General features: G+C 61.7%; 5 protein-coding genes across 5 annotated transcripts; 1 reads left to right on the top strand and 4 right to left on the bottom strand.

Moving 5' to 3' along the window:
* Positions 1 to 193: 193 nt before the first annotated feature.
* LOC62_05G006927 (uncharacterized protein) lies at positions 194 to 1,776 on the bottom strand. The gene is made up of 4 exons (XM_062773443.1): positions 1,541 to 1,776; positions 1,354 to 1,477; positions 1,175 to 1,271; positions 194 to 1,134 (listed from the first exon to the last, which is right to left on the bottom strand). Exons 1-4 carry the CDS (start codon positions 1,617 to 1,619, stop codon positions 358 to 360), a joined length of 1,077 nt encoding a protein of 358 aa, XP_062629427.1. The 5' UTR covers positions 1,620 to 1,776; the 3' UTR covers positions 194 to 357.
* A 258-nt stretch (positions 1,777 to 2,034) lies between these two features.
* Positions 2,035 to 3,650, bottom strand: F16P2 (Fructose-1,6-bisphosphatase, cytosolic). The gene is made up of 3 exons (XM_062773442.1): positions 3,404 to 3,650; positions 3,004 to 3,224; positions 2,035 to 2,814 (listed from the first exon to the last, which is right to left on the bottom strand). Exons 1-3 carry the CDS (start codon positions 3,527 to 3,529, stop codon positions 2,130 to 2,132), a joined length of 1,032 nt encoding a protein of 343 aa, XP_062629426.1. The 5' UTR covers positions 3,530 to 3,650; the 3' UTR covers positions 2,035 to 2,129.
* A 535-nt stretch (positions 3,651 to 4,185) lies between these two features.
* psd1 (Phosphatidylserine decarboxylase proenzyme 1, mitochondrial) lies at positions 4,186 to 6,413 on the bottom strand. The gene is made up of 3 exons (XM_062773440.1): positions 5,683 to 6,413; positions 5,432 to 5,607; positions 4,186 to 5,375 (listed from the first exon to the last, which is right to left on the bottom strand). The coding sequence occupies exons 1-3, from the start codon at positions 6,080 to 6,082 to the stop codon at positions 4,206 to 4,208; spliced, it is 1,746 nt and encodes a 581-aa protein (XP_062629425.1). The 5' UTR covers positions 6,083 to 6,413; the 3' UTR covers positions 4,186 to 4,205.
* Rmi1 (RecQ-mediated genome instability protein 1) lies at positions 6,404 to 7,721 on the top strand (the record flags this gene model as incomplete). Its single annotated transcript, XM_062773441.1, has 5 exons — positions 6,404 to 6,621; positions 6,659 to 7,108; positions 7,152 to 7,188; positions 7,228 to 7,330; positions 7,370 to 7,721. The coding sequence occupies exons 1-5, from the start codon at positions 6,547 to 6,549 to the stop codon at positions 7,719 to 7,721; spliced, it is 1,017 nt and encodes a 338-aa protein (XP_062629424.1). The 5' UTR covers positions 6,404 to 6,546.
* Positions 7,722 to 8,507: 786 nt separating this feature from the next.
* On the bottom strand, positions 8,508 to 10,280 carry LOC62_05G006923 (uncharacterized protein). The gene is made up of 2 exons (XM_062773439.1): positions 10,109 to 10,280; positions 8,508 to 9,772 (listed from the first exon to the last, which is right to left on the bottom strand). The coding sequence occupies exons 1-2, from the start codon at positions 10,175 to 10,177 to the stop codon at positions 8,582 to 8,584; spliced, it is 1,260 nt and encodes a 419-aa protein (XP_062629423.1). The 5' UTR covers positions 10,178 to 10,280; the 3' UTR covers positions 8,508 to 8,581.
* Positions 10,281 to 18,491: the final 8,211 nt, after the last annotated feature.

Genomic DNA, 18,491 nt, shown 5'->3' with positions numbered 1-18,491 from the left:
TGTCACTGATACAGCCGCGTTAATTAGCCCCTCCCCTTAACTTCACCATCGTCAATCTGCATCACGCGTTCTGCCTCTTTGTTGACGTCGCGCGCGCACGACCACGACCACCGCGACGACCACAACAACAGCGCTCAGCCCTCCTCCTCAGCGCGCGCCGCCCGCCAAGCACTTACACCCCACCCCAGCCCGCCGCCCAATGACTAATCCATACAACCCATTGAATGTATCTATGCTCGTCGTCGGTCTGCTGAATGCTGCTACTCTGCTACTCCGCCGAATGCCGCTACCGCTGCTCCGCCCTCGAGCTGAATGTTCAATGCCACGAGCCCTCATACCGCCCCGCCTCCTCGTTGCCTAGATCGGACTAGGTGCCCGCGCGCCCCCGCCTCCGCCACCACGCCGCGGTGGTCGGCGGCGCTCTGCACTACCGCGTTCCTTGTCCTCGCTGTCCTGCACGAGCGCGAGGCCCATGCTGCGGCGTTTGGAGGCGCGACCTGCGCCGCCACGCACAGGTGTCGACGGTGCGCTGTCGGTCATCTCGGCGTCGACAATGGGCCGTTTGGAGCCAATCGGGCCGGTCTGTGCTGGTCCAGAAGCTGGAGGAAGCTCGAGCGTGGGGATCGTGTATGCCGGCGGAATGGAAAAGTTGAAAGACGATGTCGGCGCGGTGGTGGACGAGCTGCTGCTCGGCACGCGCGAGCCCATATTCCGCAAGAGACGGCCGGGGGCGATCGGGCGGCCTACGCCCGACGGCGAGCTGACAGGCGAGGACGAGGGCGGCGCGACCTCGGGCATCGCACGCTCGAGGTGCGCCGGCGCAATGGGTCGGCGGGACGAGCTCACACTCGCGCTCGCAGAGGCGGACGACGTCGGCGTCTCGTCGGCTTCCATCGCAGTGTCGGTGCGCAGCGACGACTCACTGCGCGCAAAGCCGCGAGGCCGAGCATCAGGGACCGGCGCGGAAGCCGGGCGCTGGTGCTGCTGCTGCTGCGAGGTCGAGGCGGGGAACTGGCGCGAGTGGAGTGGCTGGGGCGCCGCGACCGACTGGGAGCGCGAGGCGGCGGCCGCGGCGCTCGACGTCGTCGAGGGCTTCTCCTCGTCTTCGTCTGCGGCAAACGCCACCATCGCAGCCTGGGGGGGTCAGAAGCCATTCGTCCACGCGACAACGTACCTGTCGAGCCTCGCTCCAGTCCATCAGGCGCGCGAGGGCATCGGCGGCGTCGGCGCCGGCGCCAATGTCCGACTGGAGCTTGGAGAGGACGTCCGAGCTGGGCGTGGTGTTAGCGGGAAGATGCCCGGGGGCGGGGCGGAAGCTAGGGCAGCTCCAAGCCCAGCACAAGCGCGACCTACAGAGCTGCAGAGTATCCGACCTGGTACGCTTGCTGGAGGTGTGAGCTGAGCTTCGTCGCCTCGTAACTCACCTTTGTCGATGCCAGCGATGCCTTGTACAGCGTAGTGATGCTCAGTGCGGCGGCTGTGGGCAGGGTGAGCGTGGCCGTTGCCATGGTCGTGGTCGTGGCCGTGCCGTCCAACTTACCTCTGAACTTGCCACCCATGTCACGTTCAGCGTCTGCCAGCCCTGGCGGGAGGGAAGAATTTAGGGCCGAGAGGTCCATGGTGGTGGGTGGGGGGTGGTGGTAGGTGTCGCAGATGTAGATGTGGTCGTGTCGTGGGGGTCGTTGACGGGTGAGAGTGTTGTGTGATTGCCAGTAGGTCACCCGTTGTGTGGCCTTGTCGAGTTGTGGTTGTTAGTTGTTGCCGCTCGACGACGACGGATTGTGTGCCAATGCCAACGAAAATGAGCGAGGCCAAGTGTGGGGTCAGAGTAGAGTGACTCTGCCTGTGCGCCGTGCCGCCCAGGGCAGCGGGTGCGAATCAAGGAACGAGTTAACAAACGGGATTAGAAGCCGCAGCGGGATCAAATACAAGTCGTCATTCCAATTGTAATACCCGGGTCTAATGGGTTATAGCATGCCATGCCACCATGACGACAGCCGGGTGGTTACCGGTCAGTCAATACCCTCGCCGTGGTTCATCTGCAGACCATACATGAGCCGTGGACCACCACTCCAGGCAAAGTACAACAGGCTATAGGCATTTTTCTCATCTCGTCCTCTCTCTCCCCTTTACCAGCGCTTGTCGGGGCTGTCCCACTTGGCGTAGAGCGCCTGGACATCAGCGACGTCGTCCTTGGAGCCGAGGAAGACGGGGCAGCGGCCGTGGATGTTCTTGGGGATGACGTCGAGGATGCGCTGCGAGCCGGTAATGGCGGCACCGCCGGCCTGCTCGGTGAGGAAGGCCATGGGGAAGGCCTCGTAGAGCATGCGGAGCTTGCCGTCCTTGGACTTCTTGTCGTCGGGGTAGCCAAAGATGCCTCCGTAAAGGAGGGTACGGTGGACGTCGGCGACCATCGAGCCAATGTAACGCGCCGAGTAGGGCTTGTTGTTGGCGGGGAACTTGATGCTGTTCAAGTAGTCAATGGTCGGGGGGTAGAAGTGGAGCGAGTTGCCCTCGTTGAACGAGTAGATCTTGCCGCGGTCGGGGATGCGGATGTCGGGGTGGGTGAGGATGAACTCGCCGAGCGACTCGTCGAGCGTGAAGCCGTCGACGCCGTTACCCGTCGTCAGGACGAGGTTGCACGACGAACCGTACATGGTGTAGCCGGCCGCGACCATCTCCTTGCCGGGGCGGAGAACGTCGGAAATGCCACCGGTCGAGCCCTCCTTGATCTTGTACACGCCAAAGATGGTGCCGACGTTGACACCGGCGTCGATGTTGGACGAGCCGTCGAGGGGGTCGAAGACGCAGGCGCTGTGGGGTGTTAGCGGGTGTCACGGATGCCATGTCATTGCCATTCGCCCATTCGCCGTGGCAGGCAGGTGGGGAAGATCTAGCCAAAGGACACCAGGCATAGTGTGGCCGGTCTGAGCGGGGAACACCGCCTGCCCACCCACCCAGCCTCACACGCTCGCTCGCTGCGCTCGCTCACGCCCTACTCACTAAGTACCCTTGCTGCCCTTGACGATGATAGCGTCGTCAATCTCCTCCGAGACCATGACGCCGACCTTGCCCGAGGCCGAGAGGGCGTTGACCATGATGTCGTTGGAGAGCACGTCGAGCTTCTTCTGGTCCTCGCCCTGGACGTTGGACGCGCCGGCCAGGCCGACGAGGTTGATCAGGCGCGCCTTGCGGACGTTGGAGGCAATGTACTTGGAGGTGACCTACGCGGGGGTCAGCGCTGCTACTCACGCTGGGGGCACTGCTGGGTCGGGCGACCGGCGAGCGAGCGAGCGGGCGAGCGCACAGTGCGCTTGCGAGCTCCAGCCCGCCTCACTCGCACTCGCTCGCACGCGCACACACTCGCCCACGCCTCGCTCCGCTCGGCGCCGGCTCAACTCACCTGGATGCCCATGAGCAGCAGCGTCAAATCACCCGTGGCCTTCTCGCCGAGCGCGAGCTGCTGGCTCAGGATGTGACGCGTGAGCGTGACCAGGTCGGTAGGGGGGGCTTCAAAGTCCATGGGCATTGTGGTGGGTGTATGGGGGGGTTGTATGTGAGATGAGATGAGTGAATGCAGTGGTGGTGGATGGAAAATGGTTAAGTACGACGTTGCCCCAGCAGCCAGCCAGCTGATGCAGCAGAGCAGCACTGCCAGTGCTGATGGTACAACTGTCCCTCCCGGTAGTGCACGGCGCGGAGCTCCTTGTAGACACACAGTGTCATCAGTCCCACTGTCCCATCTCCCCCCACGCGCCGCCCCGGCCCGTCGGGTGTCATAACCCAGGTGCCCTTGGCTGGCCCGGCCCCGCGCGACAGCCACGGCCCACGGCCCACGGCCCACGGCACAATCCTTGCCGGTCGATTCCGGAGCGGCACCCATCCAACCGTACCCCCGAAGGCTCCGGACACTCGGGATTACTCGGACGGCCATGGGGTCTCCGCCCTCGACACAACCACCTGCAGGGACGACCAGGTTGATGCCTATCTATGCATGCAAAATAAGATCACAGTGCTACCTTGTTGTTGACTGCCCCGTTGAATGGAGACGGCAGCTAGTTGAATGAGAGGTGCCCGGTCGGGTCATGCTATTGTTTGTTGCTTCTAGCCGTCGTCATGGAATGCCAATGCGACGACGCGGCTCGTTCTCCACCCCCTCCATCCCCCCCCCCCCCCCCCCCGCTCGTGTGACCATCCCCACACTCCTAAGCGCCAAGCGCCTCGCCCACCTTGACCTTGTCTCCAGGCTTCACCTTGAACTGGAACGACTTTGGTGCCTCGAACACGAGCACAATCGTCGAGCCGAGCTTGAAGCCACCCATCTCCTCGCCAGGAAGCAGCGGCTGGCCCTGGAGAACCGAGGCGGAGGAGTAGACGGCCTCGGTGAACGTGTTGGCAGGGTGCGTCGGCTTGGCAGTGTTGGTGCGCAGCGTCTTGTCAAAGTTGACAACGATCGAGCCGACGTTGGTCGCGCCGACGGGAACCATGGAGAAGAAGCCCTCCTTCCAGCGGCCGAGAAGCGCGACGCGTTCGTTGAGCACGAACAGGTTGCGCAACCGGTTGGCGACGTAGGGCGAGACGGAGAACAGATCGCCAGTGAAGTGGCGGCGGCGCTCGACGACCCACGCGCATGGCGAGTGGAAGCGGTGGTAGTCGCCGGGAGCGAGGTAGATGACAATGAAGCAGAGCTTGTGGTCCCGCTTCAGGTGGCCAATCTCAGTCGACGAGTCGGTCGCGCGGCCCAGCGCGCCCATACCAAGACGCGCCGCGACGTGGGCGTCGTGCTGGAAGTCGGTGGGCGCATCGACCGACGCGTCGTGCTCGCCCGTCGCCGTGTGTTTGTGCTTTTCTGTCTCCGTGTCGTCCTCGCGAACCTCGGCGGCGCTGTCCTTGCCGATGAGCGACGAGAGCGAGTAGGGGATGTCGTTGATGTTGGCAAAGTTCTCGTCGTCGACAACCTTGGTCTGCGCGCCACCAACGGTCGGCGACGCGCTCTGGCGGCCAATCTGCAAAGCCTCTCCGACAGCCACGTCCTCGGTGCCCAGCAACGCCTCCAGCGAATACGTCATGCCCTTGACCTGCTCGACCTTTTCGCCGACAATCGTACCACAGTGCAGAACGCGGCCGTCAGAAGGCGATACGAGAGGCGCATCGGCGATCGGGCGAACATCAGGCTTGAGCTCGCGATAGAAGAACTGTCCAAGCGACTCGTACGACTTCAAATCCTCTGGCGTAAACTCGTTCATGTTGCAGCCAAAGATGTAGCCGTAGAGCTTGAAGCCGAATGGTCGGAACCACACAGGGAGCACGAGCGAGTTGAGGTATCCCCATAGCCGGGACATGCTGCGTAGCGGAAGTGCGCCGAGGATACGAACCTGGTGACGGACGTCAGCTGAACCCCCTCGCATATCATCAGCCAGAGTCGACTCACCTGCCATGGACCATCGGGACTGGTAACGACCGCACCACCATCACGCTGCCTGACTACCTCTGGCTCCCCACCCAACAACTGCTTCCTGTACTGGACTGCGACGAGGACAAGCGCACCGAGAGCAATGGGGATGGGGAACCATTTGGTAGGCGTAGACCACGCGCGGTTGAGTTTGGCTGGTCGTCAGCAGTGTTGCCTCGCGATGGGACAGCCGCGTGGGGCCGCGTCATGGCTTCGGCAGGACCACTCACCCCGGAAAGACTGCTTGTGCTCCTTGCCAGCGTCACCCTTGAATCCGACCTTGTCGCCCTCGGCGGCGGCGGCCGAGCCGTCGTTCTTGACCTTGGGGTCTTTGGCTGGGGGACGGGTAGAAGACGAGTTGAAACGGAAGCGGAGGGACGTGGCGAGCATGGACGGCGACGGGCGGCGGAGTGACAGCATGTGCTTGTGCTTTGTCGTCGTGGTCGCGCTGCTGATGCTGCTGCTGCTGCAAGAGTGGTAGAGGCGGAGCGATGCTGTTGCACCTTGCAGTGATGTTGATGACGCGTAATAATGTGCCGGGAGGTGGCCCACGCACCGCGCTCGGGGCATGGGCACCAGCAGACGGCGGGCAGCGGCTGCTGCCGCGCTGCGCGGCAACGGCACGTTCATGATAGCCGTTGAGGGGGATGTGTGTGGGTTGTGGTGGTGCCGGGGATCGATGCGACGACGACGCGAGAGAAGCAAAGCACGCGGAGAAGGGATGCGATGAGGAGTGTGGTTCGGCGCGGAGGAGTCGTCGCGGCGGAGGATTGGCTGGGGGCAGCAGCCACAGCCAGGCAGGCCCAGGCAGACTTTTTCCTGGGCGCGGGCGCGGGCGCGACCCCGCAGCCATCAACCACTTTGGGTGCGGCAGTCCCCGTGCCTGGCTGGAATATGTATGATGACGGCGGCGGCAATTGGCGTCGTCCAAAGTTGACTGTTGTTGTTGTTGTTGTTGTTGACGACATTCTCAACGACGGCACTCTTTCTCGCTCTCACACTCTCTCAACTCTGCACACGTCTGGTAACGACAACGATACGACAGGCCACTAGCACGACAACACGCGCCATTGGCCACTGGCACCTCCTCGCCCATGCCAGCACGACGAGATCCAGCCCAAATCACCACCTTCCTCCAACAATGCTACCCCTTCCCTCCACCAGACCCAGTAAGCTAAACTCCCTAGGCACCCACTAACCCCCTAGTCGTGGGTATCTGAATGCATCGACGCGTTGCTCCAAGACGGGCAGGACGCGACTCGCGAGGCTGTGCAAGAGCAGTACATCCATGCCGACCTCGGCGCGAGCTCCTTGCCTGCGGGGGAAGGCATCCCTGGCCCGGACGACATTGAAGCCGCGCACGGCAAGACGCTCTTCCCCCGCGGCCTCTTGGTACAAGTGCACAGTGTGACAGAGGTGGGCGCGTCCGCGTTCCAGCTCCAGACGGCGCTCGACGCGCGCCGCGACGTGCTCTCCGGCGCGTCGCGCATCCGCCGCATGGACGACGAGGAAGACGTCGTCGAGGAAGGCAAGGTGCCCCCGTACCCGCGCCACATGCTCAAACTCGAGGTCAGCGACGGGCGCACGTTGATGTACGCGATCGAGTACCGCTCGCTACCGCGGCTCGGGCTTGGGGACACCAAGCTCGGGTGTAAGGTGGGTGCTAGCTGACGTGTGGACCGGAAGGCTGACTGACCAGCTGCTCATCAAGAATGTGCGCTGTCTGCGCGGGACATGTGAGTTGATACTTGTTCAGAAGGGCAACTGACATTCAGTGCTCCTCGCGCCCGACAATACGACGGTCGTCGGCGGCTGGGTCGACGCCCTCGACGAGCACCAGGCGGCAAGCTTTGTTGGCGGTTTGGAGCAACGTCTCGAGTGGGTCCTTTCCGCAGACACCTGACCTAACACCCGCAGGGCGGCCAAGAATGGCTCGACAACCGCGCCACGGAGGCGACGCACCATGCCGCTGAACTCTCGGGGCGGCGGGCAAGCCGCTCGCGGATCAAGCTCTCGGGGAGGCGCACCACAGCAGACACCTCGTAGTGCCGCCGCCGCCCGCGCCGCACGGCTTGCGGCCATTCGAGCGGCGCAAGAAGAGGACGAGCTTGCAGCTGGCGGCGTGGTGGTGGTGGTAGGGGACGACAACGACAGTGGCGACGAGTACAACCCCAAGACGACGAACACAAGCGCCACCACGCCGGGGCGGCCAACGACACGTGCTTCCGTGCGCGCGTCCCAGCATGAGGTTATCGAGATTTCAGATTGATTCAGAAGACTAGCGTGCATCTCTCGCGCCAGCTCGCGCGACCAGTCGAGCTGATGATTTCCGAAGCGCGCGAAGGCGGACCTTGTCCCCCGCTCGGTCCCAGTCCGCACGCACAATCCCATCAAACCCCCACATGTCAACATTTCACCCAGCATTTCAATATCTCGCCGGCGGCAATGATTTAGCTGGTATTTCGGCATGACGCCAGACGACGTCGGCACAGCGCCGATTTCAACACTTGGCCAACGAGGCACGCGAACCGCGCGGTGGATAATTTTCCCGGGGCCAAACAGCAAGTTCGTTTTGCAAACGACCAACCCAGCCCGACCCACCTTGCTCGGCTCGGCTTCAATAGAACACGAATTACAATGGTCGGCTCGCTACGCGCAGTGGGCGACGGCGCACCCGATATCATGCATGTTGTAAACAATTCGCTAAGGAATCCAATGCCGATCACACTGACGTGCGCCGAGCGAGCGAGACCCGGCCGGCCGACTATGGAGCCTGGGTTCGTGCGTCATAGCCCCAACAAAGAAGATTGATTTCCACGGTTTGCACCCGACCCACCCGACTCATGACAGTTTTACAACACTTTCCTGAATGGGCGTTGCTCCAACGCACATTTCCAAGGCTCGCTATGCCCAAAAGACGGAACAAGGTATGCGCGAGGACGCATGATAACGATAGATAACGAGTGGGAGAAGGTTGGTTGCCGATGTGGAGGGTGATCATGACGTTGTTGTTGCTCCTGCTGCTCGCATCTACATTGATCGCCGCCTCGCCAACTGCCACCAGATTCGACTCGATGCATGAGTCCCCAAAAGGTACAAACGTCGTACAACAACACTCTCGCGAGTCCATTACTCAATCTTGCCGCCAAAGCCCTGGACAAGACCGAGGACGAGAGCGCGCTTGATCGTCATGCCATCCTTGTAGCGGCACACGATCCAGTTGCCCTGTCCGCGGCTTGCGGCCGCGCGCACGACGAGCTCGGCAGCCATGCGACCCGTGTTGATACGGTTCTCGCCGTCTGCCTCGCCTCCGGGGTCGAGCGTCGCCTTGAGCGAGCGCCACGCGTCCTCTAGAAGCATTTGTTCTGGGTCGTCGGACGGCGCAGAGTTGGGGTGCGAGCCGCCGAAGGGGCACGCAAACGACTGGCAGAGGCGCGTCGCAAAGATGAGAAGTCCCGGATCGTTGACAACGTGCGAGTCGGACAGGTGGCAACAAGCTTTTAAGCGCGTAAGAAGATCTGGCTGTGACGTCGATGTCGAGGCGGCGGCCGAGGCCGCCGCAGCCGCCGCAGCCGAAGGAGGCGACAGCGGCGAGGGCTTCTCGTTGACCGCCGGGGTGAGACCGGGCGTAGGCTGCTGAGCGCTGTTGCCGTCGCTGCCGCTAGGCGCGTCGAACATGTTGAAGATGGGGAACGAGTTGGCACCCGCGTTCTTAAAGTCCAAGTTGGCCGCATTGTAGTCAAAGTGTGGCTCGGGCGAGATGGGAAGTTGGAACGGAGTGGGGAGGTTGAATGAGTACGGGGCGGGGAGGTCTCCAGGCGACGAGAAGAGCGGGATTGTGCTCGCAGTGCCGGCGATGCCGGCGGCGCTGGCGACGGCCTGGGCGAGGGAAGCGCCGACACCGCCGCCGCCGCTGGCGCTCGTTGAGCGCTGGTTGGCCGAGTTGACGCTGGGCGAGTGGCTCGAATCGTCGTCTTCCGAGTCGGTGACGTCCTCGAGCTTGCGGGCGGGCAGGCCACGGGCGCGACGCTCGCGCTCCCTAGCCTCCTTGCGGGCGCGCACACGCTCGCTCATGGGTACACCGCCGTCCTTGAGCGACTTGCCTCGGCCGGTTGGGCCGGAGCCAATCTTGCCGCGGTCTGCCTCGGGCAGGGAAAGCAGCGCACGCAGCTGGTTGTTCTCTCCCTCGAGGATCATGATGCGCTCTTCCAGCGCAGCGAGGTGCTCTGCACGGCGCAGGCGGAACGCGCGCTGCACCTCGCGTGCACGCGATGGCGGAAGCTGGTCATTTGGCTTGCGGCCGCGCGGTTCGTGGCGGTCCTAGGGTGTGGTGTAAGTCACGTGGTGCCAAGTCGGGGAATTGGTTGGGGGAGGGGAGGGCGGGATAGGGATTGAGACAACGGGCATCGCCCACGGGCGGCGAAGACGCAGTGGCGACATGGTCGCTGGTCGCGACGATGACAATGTGTAGGTGGATGTGATGTGGAGTGGGGTGCGGGGTGGATGTGCGGGGCACGAAGGATGGTAGTGGGTAGGAGGTAGTGATGTGAGATGGTGGTGACGGCCTAGGCGCGAGAGCCCAGGCTGGCATGGGAGCAAGTGCGATGGGGTGGGGATCGGCAGGGGGTGGGAAGCAGCATCCAGACCGATACTCACCTTCTGGGGCTGCTGTGATGGCGTAGTGGCCGAGGCTGTAGCCGTCTGTGATGCCGAGTCGGCGTCCATTGTAGTGTTATCTCTGGCGTGTCTGGCTCGAGTGTGGGTCGGTCGGTCTGGTCGGTGTGGAATGGTTGTCAATGTTTGGTCTTTGGTGTGAGCAAGACTGACAGCAGCGAGTGTTGCACATTCGTCGACGACGGGGTGCACATTGAGCTGGCGCAGTGGCAATCAACAAGCACGGGCACCCGCGAAAAGGCACCGCCCATTTCAAAAAAAGCCGTAACGCCGGGCGTGGCGACGTGGGCGACGTCGGCGCATTAGGATTGAGACTAATGACCACGTGGCAACTCCTAATCAGGCCTTGACAATCCTTCCAAATACCCCGTTGTGTGTGTTTTTGGAACCCACGACGGATCCAACACTGGCGCATGTGAAAACTGCCACTCCTGGCACATCTTGCGCCAAAGTGTGCGATGCAACCCCCCCCCGCTCTGCCAAATAACCAAGCCTGCTATTCCTTGAAATCAAGGCGTGCTGCTCCACTAGTCCGTAATAATTAGACAGCGGAGTGACGCATGCGCGCGACAAGATAACGGCGACTTGGCCTGTATTGCAACAGGGCCCTGCCTTAGTGATGGCCATGTTATCACCTTTTGATGAAATCACACTGTTGAAGCGCCGAAGCGAGCGAGGCCCCGCTAGGCTAAGCGCCGCCTAGGGAGTTGCTTGTAGTCTGCCTGGCGATCACAATGTGGAATACACACAGCAGGGGACAGGGCACAACTTGTTTGCGCCGCTCGGCGTCTGTCCCACCGTCGTCGCGACCACTGCCGCCGGGGTCGTCGCCACTCGCACACGCCCGGCCCGAGCGGGCGATCAAAGTCGCTTTGCCAGTCAGTCGTCGCCATCACCATCGTCCATCACGTTCATCAGCACTGTTGACGCGATAGCGCTGCACGATCGCGCCGCGGCGAGACAATAGCTTCTGGACTAGGGGTTGCAACTAGCTACGCATGTATTGGCATACCCAACCGCCCAGCATTATCATATCGCAAAAAAGCAGCCCACTACTCCATATCGCATAATCTGGAAATCGATAATGCGTGGAAGAACAGGGGCACGTGAGCGTCGTTGGAAGCAGCAGCCTCGCAGTGTGCACAGTGCCGTGCCGAGCGCCGGATCCAATCCAGGAATCGGCACGGCCGCGCAGACGTCAACCCCTCCAATCCCGGGTTGGTTGCAGTTGCGGCTGTTGCTGTTGCTGCCTGTGTTGCGGCGCCACGGCTGGCGTGTTTCAAGCAATACCAACTGCCGATGATTGGCACTCGTTGCTATTGAAACCACACCAGGAGCCGAGCCCAAGCAAGAGCGCACTTATCGCTCCGCTCGAGCCGTCTAGCCAAGCCAGGCTAGCTAGCCTTTGCATGCCAGGCCAGTCAGTTTATTTGACCTCGAGATATGTCCTTTTCCAAGCGATCGTGGGCCAACGTCGGTCAGTCGCATACCTCGCTCCGATCGGGTGCCGCGAGCGCGGAGCATGCCCGTCAGTGTGTGCCCGTGCGGATTGCTGAACGTCGGAGCGTCGGAAAATGCGCGCTTCTCCGCTCGGATGGGCGAGGGCGAGCGCAGGTGTGTGATAACACGCTTGAGCGGCCCACAGTGTGATAACTTGAGCCTTGCCCCTTGGATATTTGCTTAGTGACGTCGGCGGTGATATCCCGAGACGAAGGGGCCGATTTCAATAACCAGATCTGCCTGGCGGAGATTTAATTTGGCTGAGCTGGCTCTGGCTGATTTCAATACACGACAAGCACCAAGCAAGCCGAATTCCGTCACGTGCCGCCGGGTGCTCCGTGGCATGCACCAGTGGCAGATACGTCGATGACGATGCATCGAGGTCAACTTGCAACTCTGCTCCACACAACACTTTCTTCTACCAACATGGCGACGGCCTAGCCGTTGCACCAGGCGGAGACACGCGGTGGGCTGGGCGGGCACTCCACAGCGCGGTATCGGCAATGCTCGTGATGGAGGGACACTAGCTTATGCCGACATTGGCTACCTTGTATCTCAACTGTACTCTGCTCCACAAACTTCAACCAACATCGCGACGAGAGTTGCACAGAGCGGCGGGGCTGCCGAGATGAGACCAATGTCCACGGGCCATCTGTGCGGTCAGCGGCGCGTTGGTTGAAGCTGAGTGTTGTGAACCAACTCGCGGTGACTCACCTGGGCCACGACAGCCGAGGACGGCCGCCGACCTTGAGCGCCACCACCACGCGTGGGATTGAAGGAGGGGAGGGGGATTGACCAAGCCTAACTACTATACTGCCTCGCACTCAGGACGCGGCGGCTTGGCCGCACGGCGACTCATCACAGTGGTCTTCAGCGAAGGGGATGGAGAAGGTCGAGAGGTACGCGGTGGGTAGAAGGGGAGGGAAGAATGGGGTACGTGTCAAGTTGGGGTATGTGTCAAGGGTACAAGAGAAGAGAAGGAGCCCCCAGCCCCAGCCGGTTCGCTCGGCGCTCGCTGAAAGTCGCGGAAGGCAAGCAAGCGCCTGTCCCGCCGTGGGACGACGCAACACAGTGACAAAAGCCCACGCACTGGTTTGCGCCATCATAGGCGGCGCAGAGCCCCCAACACCCGCGTGCACAAGGGCACTGTCCCGTCCCCCGTGGGGGCCGCAGCGCGCTGCCGGTGATACCTGCGCAGCGCAGGCGGAGGCGACGCACCGCTGTGCTCATATGATAGCCCATAACCCGGCATGAAGCGACTCGTATGACGCAGGGAGCAAGCTAGTAAAGCGTCTTGCGGGGTGGGTGAGAGGGGCAGATCTGCGCACCCGCCGCCCTGGCGCTCGGCGCGGACGACTCGCCAGGGCTGCGGTCCCACCGCCGCTTGTTACCAAGCGGAAACTCTGGACCCGTCTGGCCGTCCGGCGCGGCACGATGAGGGGCGCCTGACAGAGCCATCGGCGGTATTGCCCAGCCGGGGCGACAAAGATTGAGCCCACAGAAGAACGATAAGAGCCCCCAGCCAGCAGGCCCCAGGCAGTGACGAGCGCCGAGGTGCCAACCAAGGAACCCGCCAAGTGCCAACCAGGGAGCCCCCGGATCCAACCAACCCCCAGAGCTAACCAGCCCCCAGAGTTCAACCGGCCCCCAGAGCCAACCGAGCCCCCAGAACTCACTTGCCCCCGTGACTCACTGGCCCCCAGTACCACCAACCAGCCCCCAGATCCAACCAAGAGCTCCCGTTCGAACGGGTGGGCGGAGCCCTTTCGGGCCACCGCCCACGGTGAATAAAAGTTGCCCAAAGGCCAAAGTGCCCGAAGGCGCCCCGAAGGGAGTTCCAAAAATTGTGACTCGCCAGCGTGAGCTGAGCGTGTCGATGTCCCGAGGGACTGCCCGAAGGCGCGAGGTGTGGGTGGGAGGGTGTGGAGTGGAGGCGAAGGGTGGGGGCGTTGAGGCGAGAGGGGGAGTGGAGGCAAAGAGGAACGGTGGAGAGAGGGGAGAAAGGTTTCCAAAGATTGTTGTGAGGGCGGACAGGCTACCGCAAGCAGTAGAGTGCAAGCTGTCGCGCCCTCTGGTGTGTCGGCCACACAAGGTGGGCAGGCCGTCTCCCTCCCAGACAGCGATCAGTTTCTACCCTCTCGCTCCCCTCCGCGGATTGAGAGGTGCCGCCAGGGATCGTCAAGTCGGCCAAAGGACCCGATATGATCGGCACTTTCTGATGCGCTGCCTGTCGGGGGCGCACCTGCCCAAGGTAGGCTGCCATCCCACCGCGCCGAGCGGCCAGTCTCTATCCTCTCGCCAGCGGAGGGGCGAGAGGTGCTGGCAGTGACCGGTAAGTCGGCCCAACGGCCCGGTGTGGTACAGACTTTCTGGCTTGGCTCGACGCGTTGTGTGGGACGCGCCCGTAGTGTTGCCCAACAACCGAATAGGGGAGGTCTACACCGACATGCACTTGAGCCCAGTTCCCTCCTCGGAGGCGCCGGCTGCGCGAGTGCTCTGAGCCCAGTTCCCTCCTTAGAGGTGCCGGTAGTGACCTTCAATGAAGGTGTATCCGTGACTTCCTGATACGCTCAGAAGCACACCGTGCCCCGTTCCCTCCTCGGAGGTGCCGGTAGTGACCTTCAAAGCGAAGGTGTATCCGCGACTTCCTGATACGCTCGCATGAAGGGGACTCTCGCGTGATCCACTCCGACTCCCAAAGGGCACGAGATCACGCGCGCAGTACAGCTCGAAGACGGGATCCCACAACGCGGTCACACCTTCCACGATTTCGGTCTTCGCAGGACACGCCTCAAGGCTGCCTAACCCCTCGGGGCGGCGCACCTTGTCTCCTAAACGCCTAACCGCCACAGCACGAGATCGCACACGCAGTACCGCACGAGACGGGATCCCACAATGTACTCACACCTTCCGCAGCGCTGGCCGAGTAAGAGTTTGCCGAGACCCGCCTCCGGCGTTCCTTGAATACCTTGACGCAGCTTGCTCACCGCTTGATGCTGAGGTGGTCAGTGGACTGGCGTGGTGGTGTGGGCGAAGTGAAGAGTGGAGAAAGAAAGAGAAAGAAGATGGGATAGGGTAAGTGCGTAAGTGAAGTGATGATGGACGAGTGAGGCGAGGATGGGTGGATGTGTGAAGTGATGACGAGTGGATGTGCGAGGTGAGGTGAGACGTGATGATGAATGACTGGGGGTAGGATGGGTGGATGGGAGGTGATGGTGGAGGACGATGATGGTGGTCGAGTAGTGTGAGGGTGGATGGGTGGATGAAGTGGTCAAGTGGCGTGATGACGGAAGGACGTGATGATGGATGGGAGTGTGGCGCACGCCGACAAGGGACACAAGGTGTGGATGATGTGTGTGGATGGATCGGATGGAACAAAGGACTCACGAGGTTAGGGTCGGGGCTCGATCTTGAAGGAGCCTTGCTGGAACTTCAGCCTTGCTTGGACCTTGAGCCTTGCTGTAGACTCTTGACGCATCGTCTTGCCCTCCCAGCCGCCCACTTGCTCTTAGTCCCTTGATGAAGTAGTAATGCTGTTGTGTTAGCGAGAGCTCGGCCACAGAAGCACGACCACTCACTTGCTGCACCTTGAAGCTTGATGGCCTCTTGCTGGACCTTGAAGCTTGATGGACCTTGAAGCTTGATGGACCTTGATGAATTAGTCATGCTGTCGTGTTAGTGAGAGCTTGCCACCGAAGCCAACCGACCACTCACCTCTCCAATAAGTCGCTTGCTGTCCGAGCCGACGGGCTGCGGTGACTGTGTGGTCAGTGTTGGTCGCCACGTCCGATCACTTGCCTTTGAATCCATCCGAACCAACACCTCGAGTGAGGAGAAGAGAGAAGATGGAAGAGTGTATGAGAGAGAAGAAAAGAATGGCCAAAGGGTGACACTGATGTTCCCGCCGCCTATGGCACAATCCATGGCTGTTTCCGTTCAAGATAGAGCTCCGAAGAGATACCCGACCAAACAGGAGCCAGAAGAGGTTGGGCATATGGGAGGGTTGGAGCCAACGACACTAGTTAGGGGTAGGAAGGTTGTCGAGTGTCGGTCGATGGGCGGTGGCGAGTGTCGAAGCCCATTGTCGAGCGGTGTGTCGGGCGTTCCCAGCCGTCCCAATTACTAACCCCCGGGAGGTCCCTTGTTCTAAGCAACAGCGTTTCGTCATGGACTGTGGGGATGCCACGTGTCGGTCCAGTGCAGAGCTGCCAGCAGATACAAAGGACAAACACGGACTGAGCCCTGGCTTCGTAGAGGCTGTGCAGTGGGCAGTGTTCATTGAGCGGGTGTGGGTGTCGAATAGGAAGGGGGAGGGGAGGGGGAGGGGTGTCGGTCGCGGCCGTCGCTGTCGGTGGCCAAGTCTTGAGACGATGGACTGTGTGCCGAGTGTCGAAATCGAAGTCGAAGTCCAAGTTTCGGTCGATGGGTCAGTGTCGTAAACTGCCATATGGGGTGGCGAAAGTGGTGGTGTGACTAGGTGAAGAGGGGAGTTGGATGTCGAAAAGAAACAGGCCAGAGGGGGGGTTTATGTATGCGTCTGGGGGCAAGAGGGGCGAGCGACCTCGGGCACTCGGGCGAGCAACTTGGCCAGCCGGACGCGCAACTTGGCCAGTCGGACGGTGACCCATGAGCGTCCCATGAGCTCCAGATCTATGCACGCAGCGTGCGAGGAGGCAAGGCGGTGTGCGCAGGCGTCGTACACATGCACTGCATAGCGCCGACAATGCATTGTGTGTGTTGTGTGTTGCAAGTGCGAGAGCACAATGTGTGTGTGCCGGCGTGCAGGAGTGATGGATGGATGACGGCAGGAACGGGTGCGAGTGCCACAGATTGAATTGGGTGGTGGTGCCTGACGGTGCCTGAAACAGGCGCGTCGTCGCCACACTCGACGCGCCGCGCCGCTCACCTCTGCCGCCTGCATTCGAGCTGCTCTTTACTGCGCTCTGCGTCGTCGCTTGACAGGTTGGGTGGGGAACGCAGTGCAGTGCAGTGTAGCTAGCGCCGTTCGGATCCGCTCGAGGAGACGAGCGAGGCGAGGGGGCGGCGCAGCGCCCGCGCCGTCGTTGGTGCCGAGTGGGGCGAGCGTCCCAAAGAGGACGAGGCATCTGAGACGTCTGCGCCCCTCTTCGCACACAAACAAACACACACTCTCTGTGCGAGTTCCACCCGCCGCGCCCAATGACGCCCATAGTGGATGGTCATGCGTCCCCCGCCCCCTTGGTGGGGCGGTGCTTGATCCGCGAGACGAAACACACAAGCACGACTGGCGTTGAAGAGATCTATTGACGCCGGTGCGAAGGGATGATGGATCCGCGTCTTGCCCACCCAGAACAATAGAACATCGTCCACTAGCGCCGTTTCGTCATCTACAAGCGCGTCTTCCGCTCATCCGGCGCACCGGGCCCACCGCGCCGACGACCGGGCCCACTGCCGGCACACTCGGAAGCACCGCTGGTCGCACCCACGCCCCCTCGACCCACGCCGAGCTGGGCACCGTCTGGCTGCTCGCCGTCGGCGCTTCATCCACTCCGCCACCGCTCACATCTACACACACACACACAAGACCCACTTGACGAAGGTACGAGAACATGTTCCCATCCATGGCGATGCAGTACACACGGCGCGACAAGACACACGACCCACCCTGGTCCCAGATCCAGCCGCCTGCTTGATGCCAGTCGACAGACGCGCCAGACGTCCAGAAGACGATGGCGACATGCGAGTCACTGCGCCCCTGGCTTGCCCATCTCGCTCGGAGCAGTTTGTCAGCCGACCAAAATGCGCCCACTTGTTGCCTAGCACGCCCTGCGCCAGACTGCCCACCTCCCACGATCCGCAGCGGAAATAGTCGCCGACGTAGCCGACGTCGCGGAGTCGTTGCGGCGCGCTTGGCTTTGCAGCGGGGCACTCTGGCCACTGCATACCCAGCACAGCCTTACTCACGCAGACGTCGATGCCCGACGGCCATGCTTACACCGCCGCTCCCACGTTTGCGTGCTTTGCCGGGCTCACCGAAATCCACAAGCCGCCCGCGCCGTCCAAACACCTGCTGGCGCCGTCATACTCGAGGTCCCGCCCAGCCCGTTCGGGGTGCTTCTCGCAGTATGTAAAATGTTTGCATGTATACTGGGGCGTCTTCAATCCCCGTATGCAAAAACAAGTGTGTTGATGTGATGTCAGCGGTGTGTGCTGGATGGTGACGACTGCAGCGGTGGTGGCGACGGCGAGCAGACTGTGACTTGAGCGACCTGGACCCGGCCCGGCTCGCGTGGTGCCCATGCAAGCCAGCCTCCAAAGCATCTTTTTGCAGAGACTCGCGGCTCAAGTGCAACCCAAAACCCTGCTGGCAGCGATTTATCGCTTGCTCGAGCCGTTTAGAGCTCTTGAAATATTTTCCCCTTCAGTTCTGTCCGAGAGATTCGGGCAGAGCGCCACCCGCTTGTGCCGGGCCAATGGAACCGCCCCGTTTGGGTACTGGCAGTCGACTCCAGAGTTAAATAGGCGCCTCATAGGCCTCTCCGGGGTAACACCTGTGCGAGCAACCCAGTACACCTTGCAGTTGAATAGGCGCCCGAGGCCTCTCCGGGCTCTGGTACCAGCGGAACAGCACAAGCGGGCCCCACCTTTTTGGTTTTGGTTTTGATAGAGCTCAGTGGTGTTAGGAGGCGACAGAGGACCGAGATGCAAGATGCATGTTCTTGCCCACGCATCCGACTATGATGCAAATCATTGATGTCGTGGACAGACTGGTAAGAAGAATGGCCAAGCCAAGCTTGGTGCGTCGCCACCCTGTCATTTGCATTCCTGGAGTCGCGACTGACTTCTGTTGTTGTAAGCCATGGAATGTGTTCCTGGGACGGGCACT

The sequence above is a fragment of the Vanrija pseudolonga genome, chromosome 5 (genome assembly GCF_020906515.1).
Source record: "Vanrija pseudolonga chromosome 5, complete sequence".
In the NCBI taxonomy this organism is placed as follows: Eukaryota; Fungi; Basidiomycota; class Tremellomycetes; order Trichosporonales; family Trichosporonaceae; genus Vanrija; species Vanrija pseudolonga.
The sequence above is the reverse complement of the archived record's forward strand: the minus strand, read 5'-3'. Positions and strand labels throughout refer to the sequence as shown.

Bases quoted from the DNA above. Each gene is read 5' to 3' on its own strand.
- LOC62_05G006927 (XM_062773443.1), bottom strand. From the start codon at position 1,619: ATGGACCTCTCGGCCCTAAATTCTTCCCTCCCGCCAGGGCTGGCAGAC. The intron at 1,478-1,540 runs GTAAGTTGGACG...CCCTGCCCACAG, and splicing joins CATGGGTGGCAAGTTCAGAG to CCGCCGCACTGAGCATCACT. The intron at 1,272-1,353 runs GTAGGTCGCGCT...CACCACGCCCAG, and splicing joins GTCGGATACTCTGCAGCTCT to CTCGGACGTCCTCTCCAAGC.
- F16P2 (XM_062773442.1), bottom strand. From the start codon at position 3,529: ATGCCCATGGACTTTGAAGCCCCCCCTACCGACCTGGTCACGCTCACG. The intron at 3,225-3,403 runs GTGAGTTGAGCC...ACCCCCGCGTAG, and splicing joins TGCTGCTCATGGGCATCCAG to GTCACCTCCAAGTACATTGC. The intron at 2,815-3,003 runs GTGAGTAGGGCG...AACACCCCACAG, and splicing joins AAGGGCAGCAAGGGTACTTA to CGCCTGCGTCTTCGACCCCC.
- psd1 (XM_062773440.1), bottom strand. From the start codon at position 6,082: ATGAACGTGCCGTTGCCGCGCAGCGCGGCAGCAGCCGCTGCCCGCCGT. The intron at 5,608-5,682 runs GTGAGTGGTCCT...GCTGACGACCAG, and splicing joins GCACAAGCAGTCTTTCCGGG to CCAAACTCAACCGCGCGTGG. The intron at 5,376-5,431 runs GTGAGTCGACTC...GTCCGTCACCAG, and splicing joins GTCCCGATGGTCCATGGCAG to GTTCGTATCCTCGGCGCACT.
- LOC62_05G006923 (XM_062773439.1), bottom strand. From the start codon at position 10,177: ATGGACGCCGACTCGGCATCACAGACGGCTACAGCCTCGGCCACTACG. The intron at 9,773-10,108 runs GTGAGTATCGGT...ACCACACCCTAG, and splicing joins CATCACAGCAGCCCCAGAAG to GACCGCCACGAACCGCGCGG.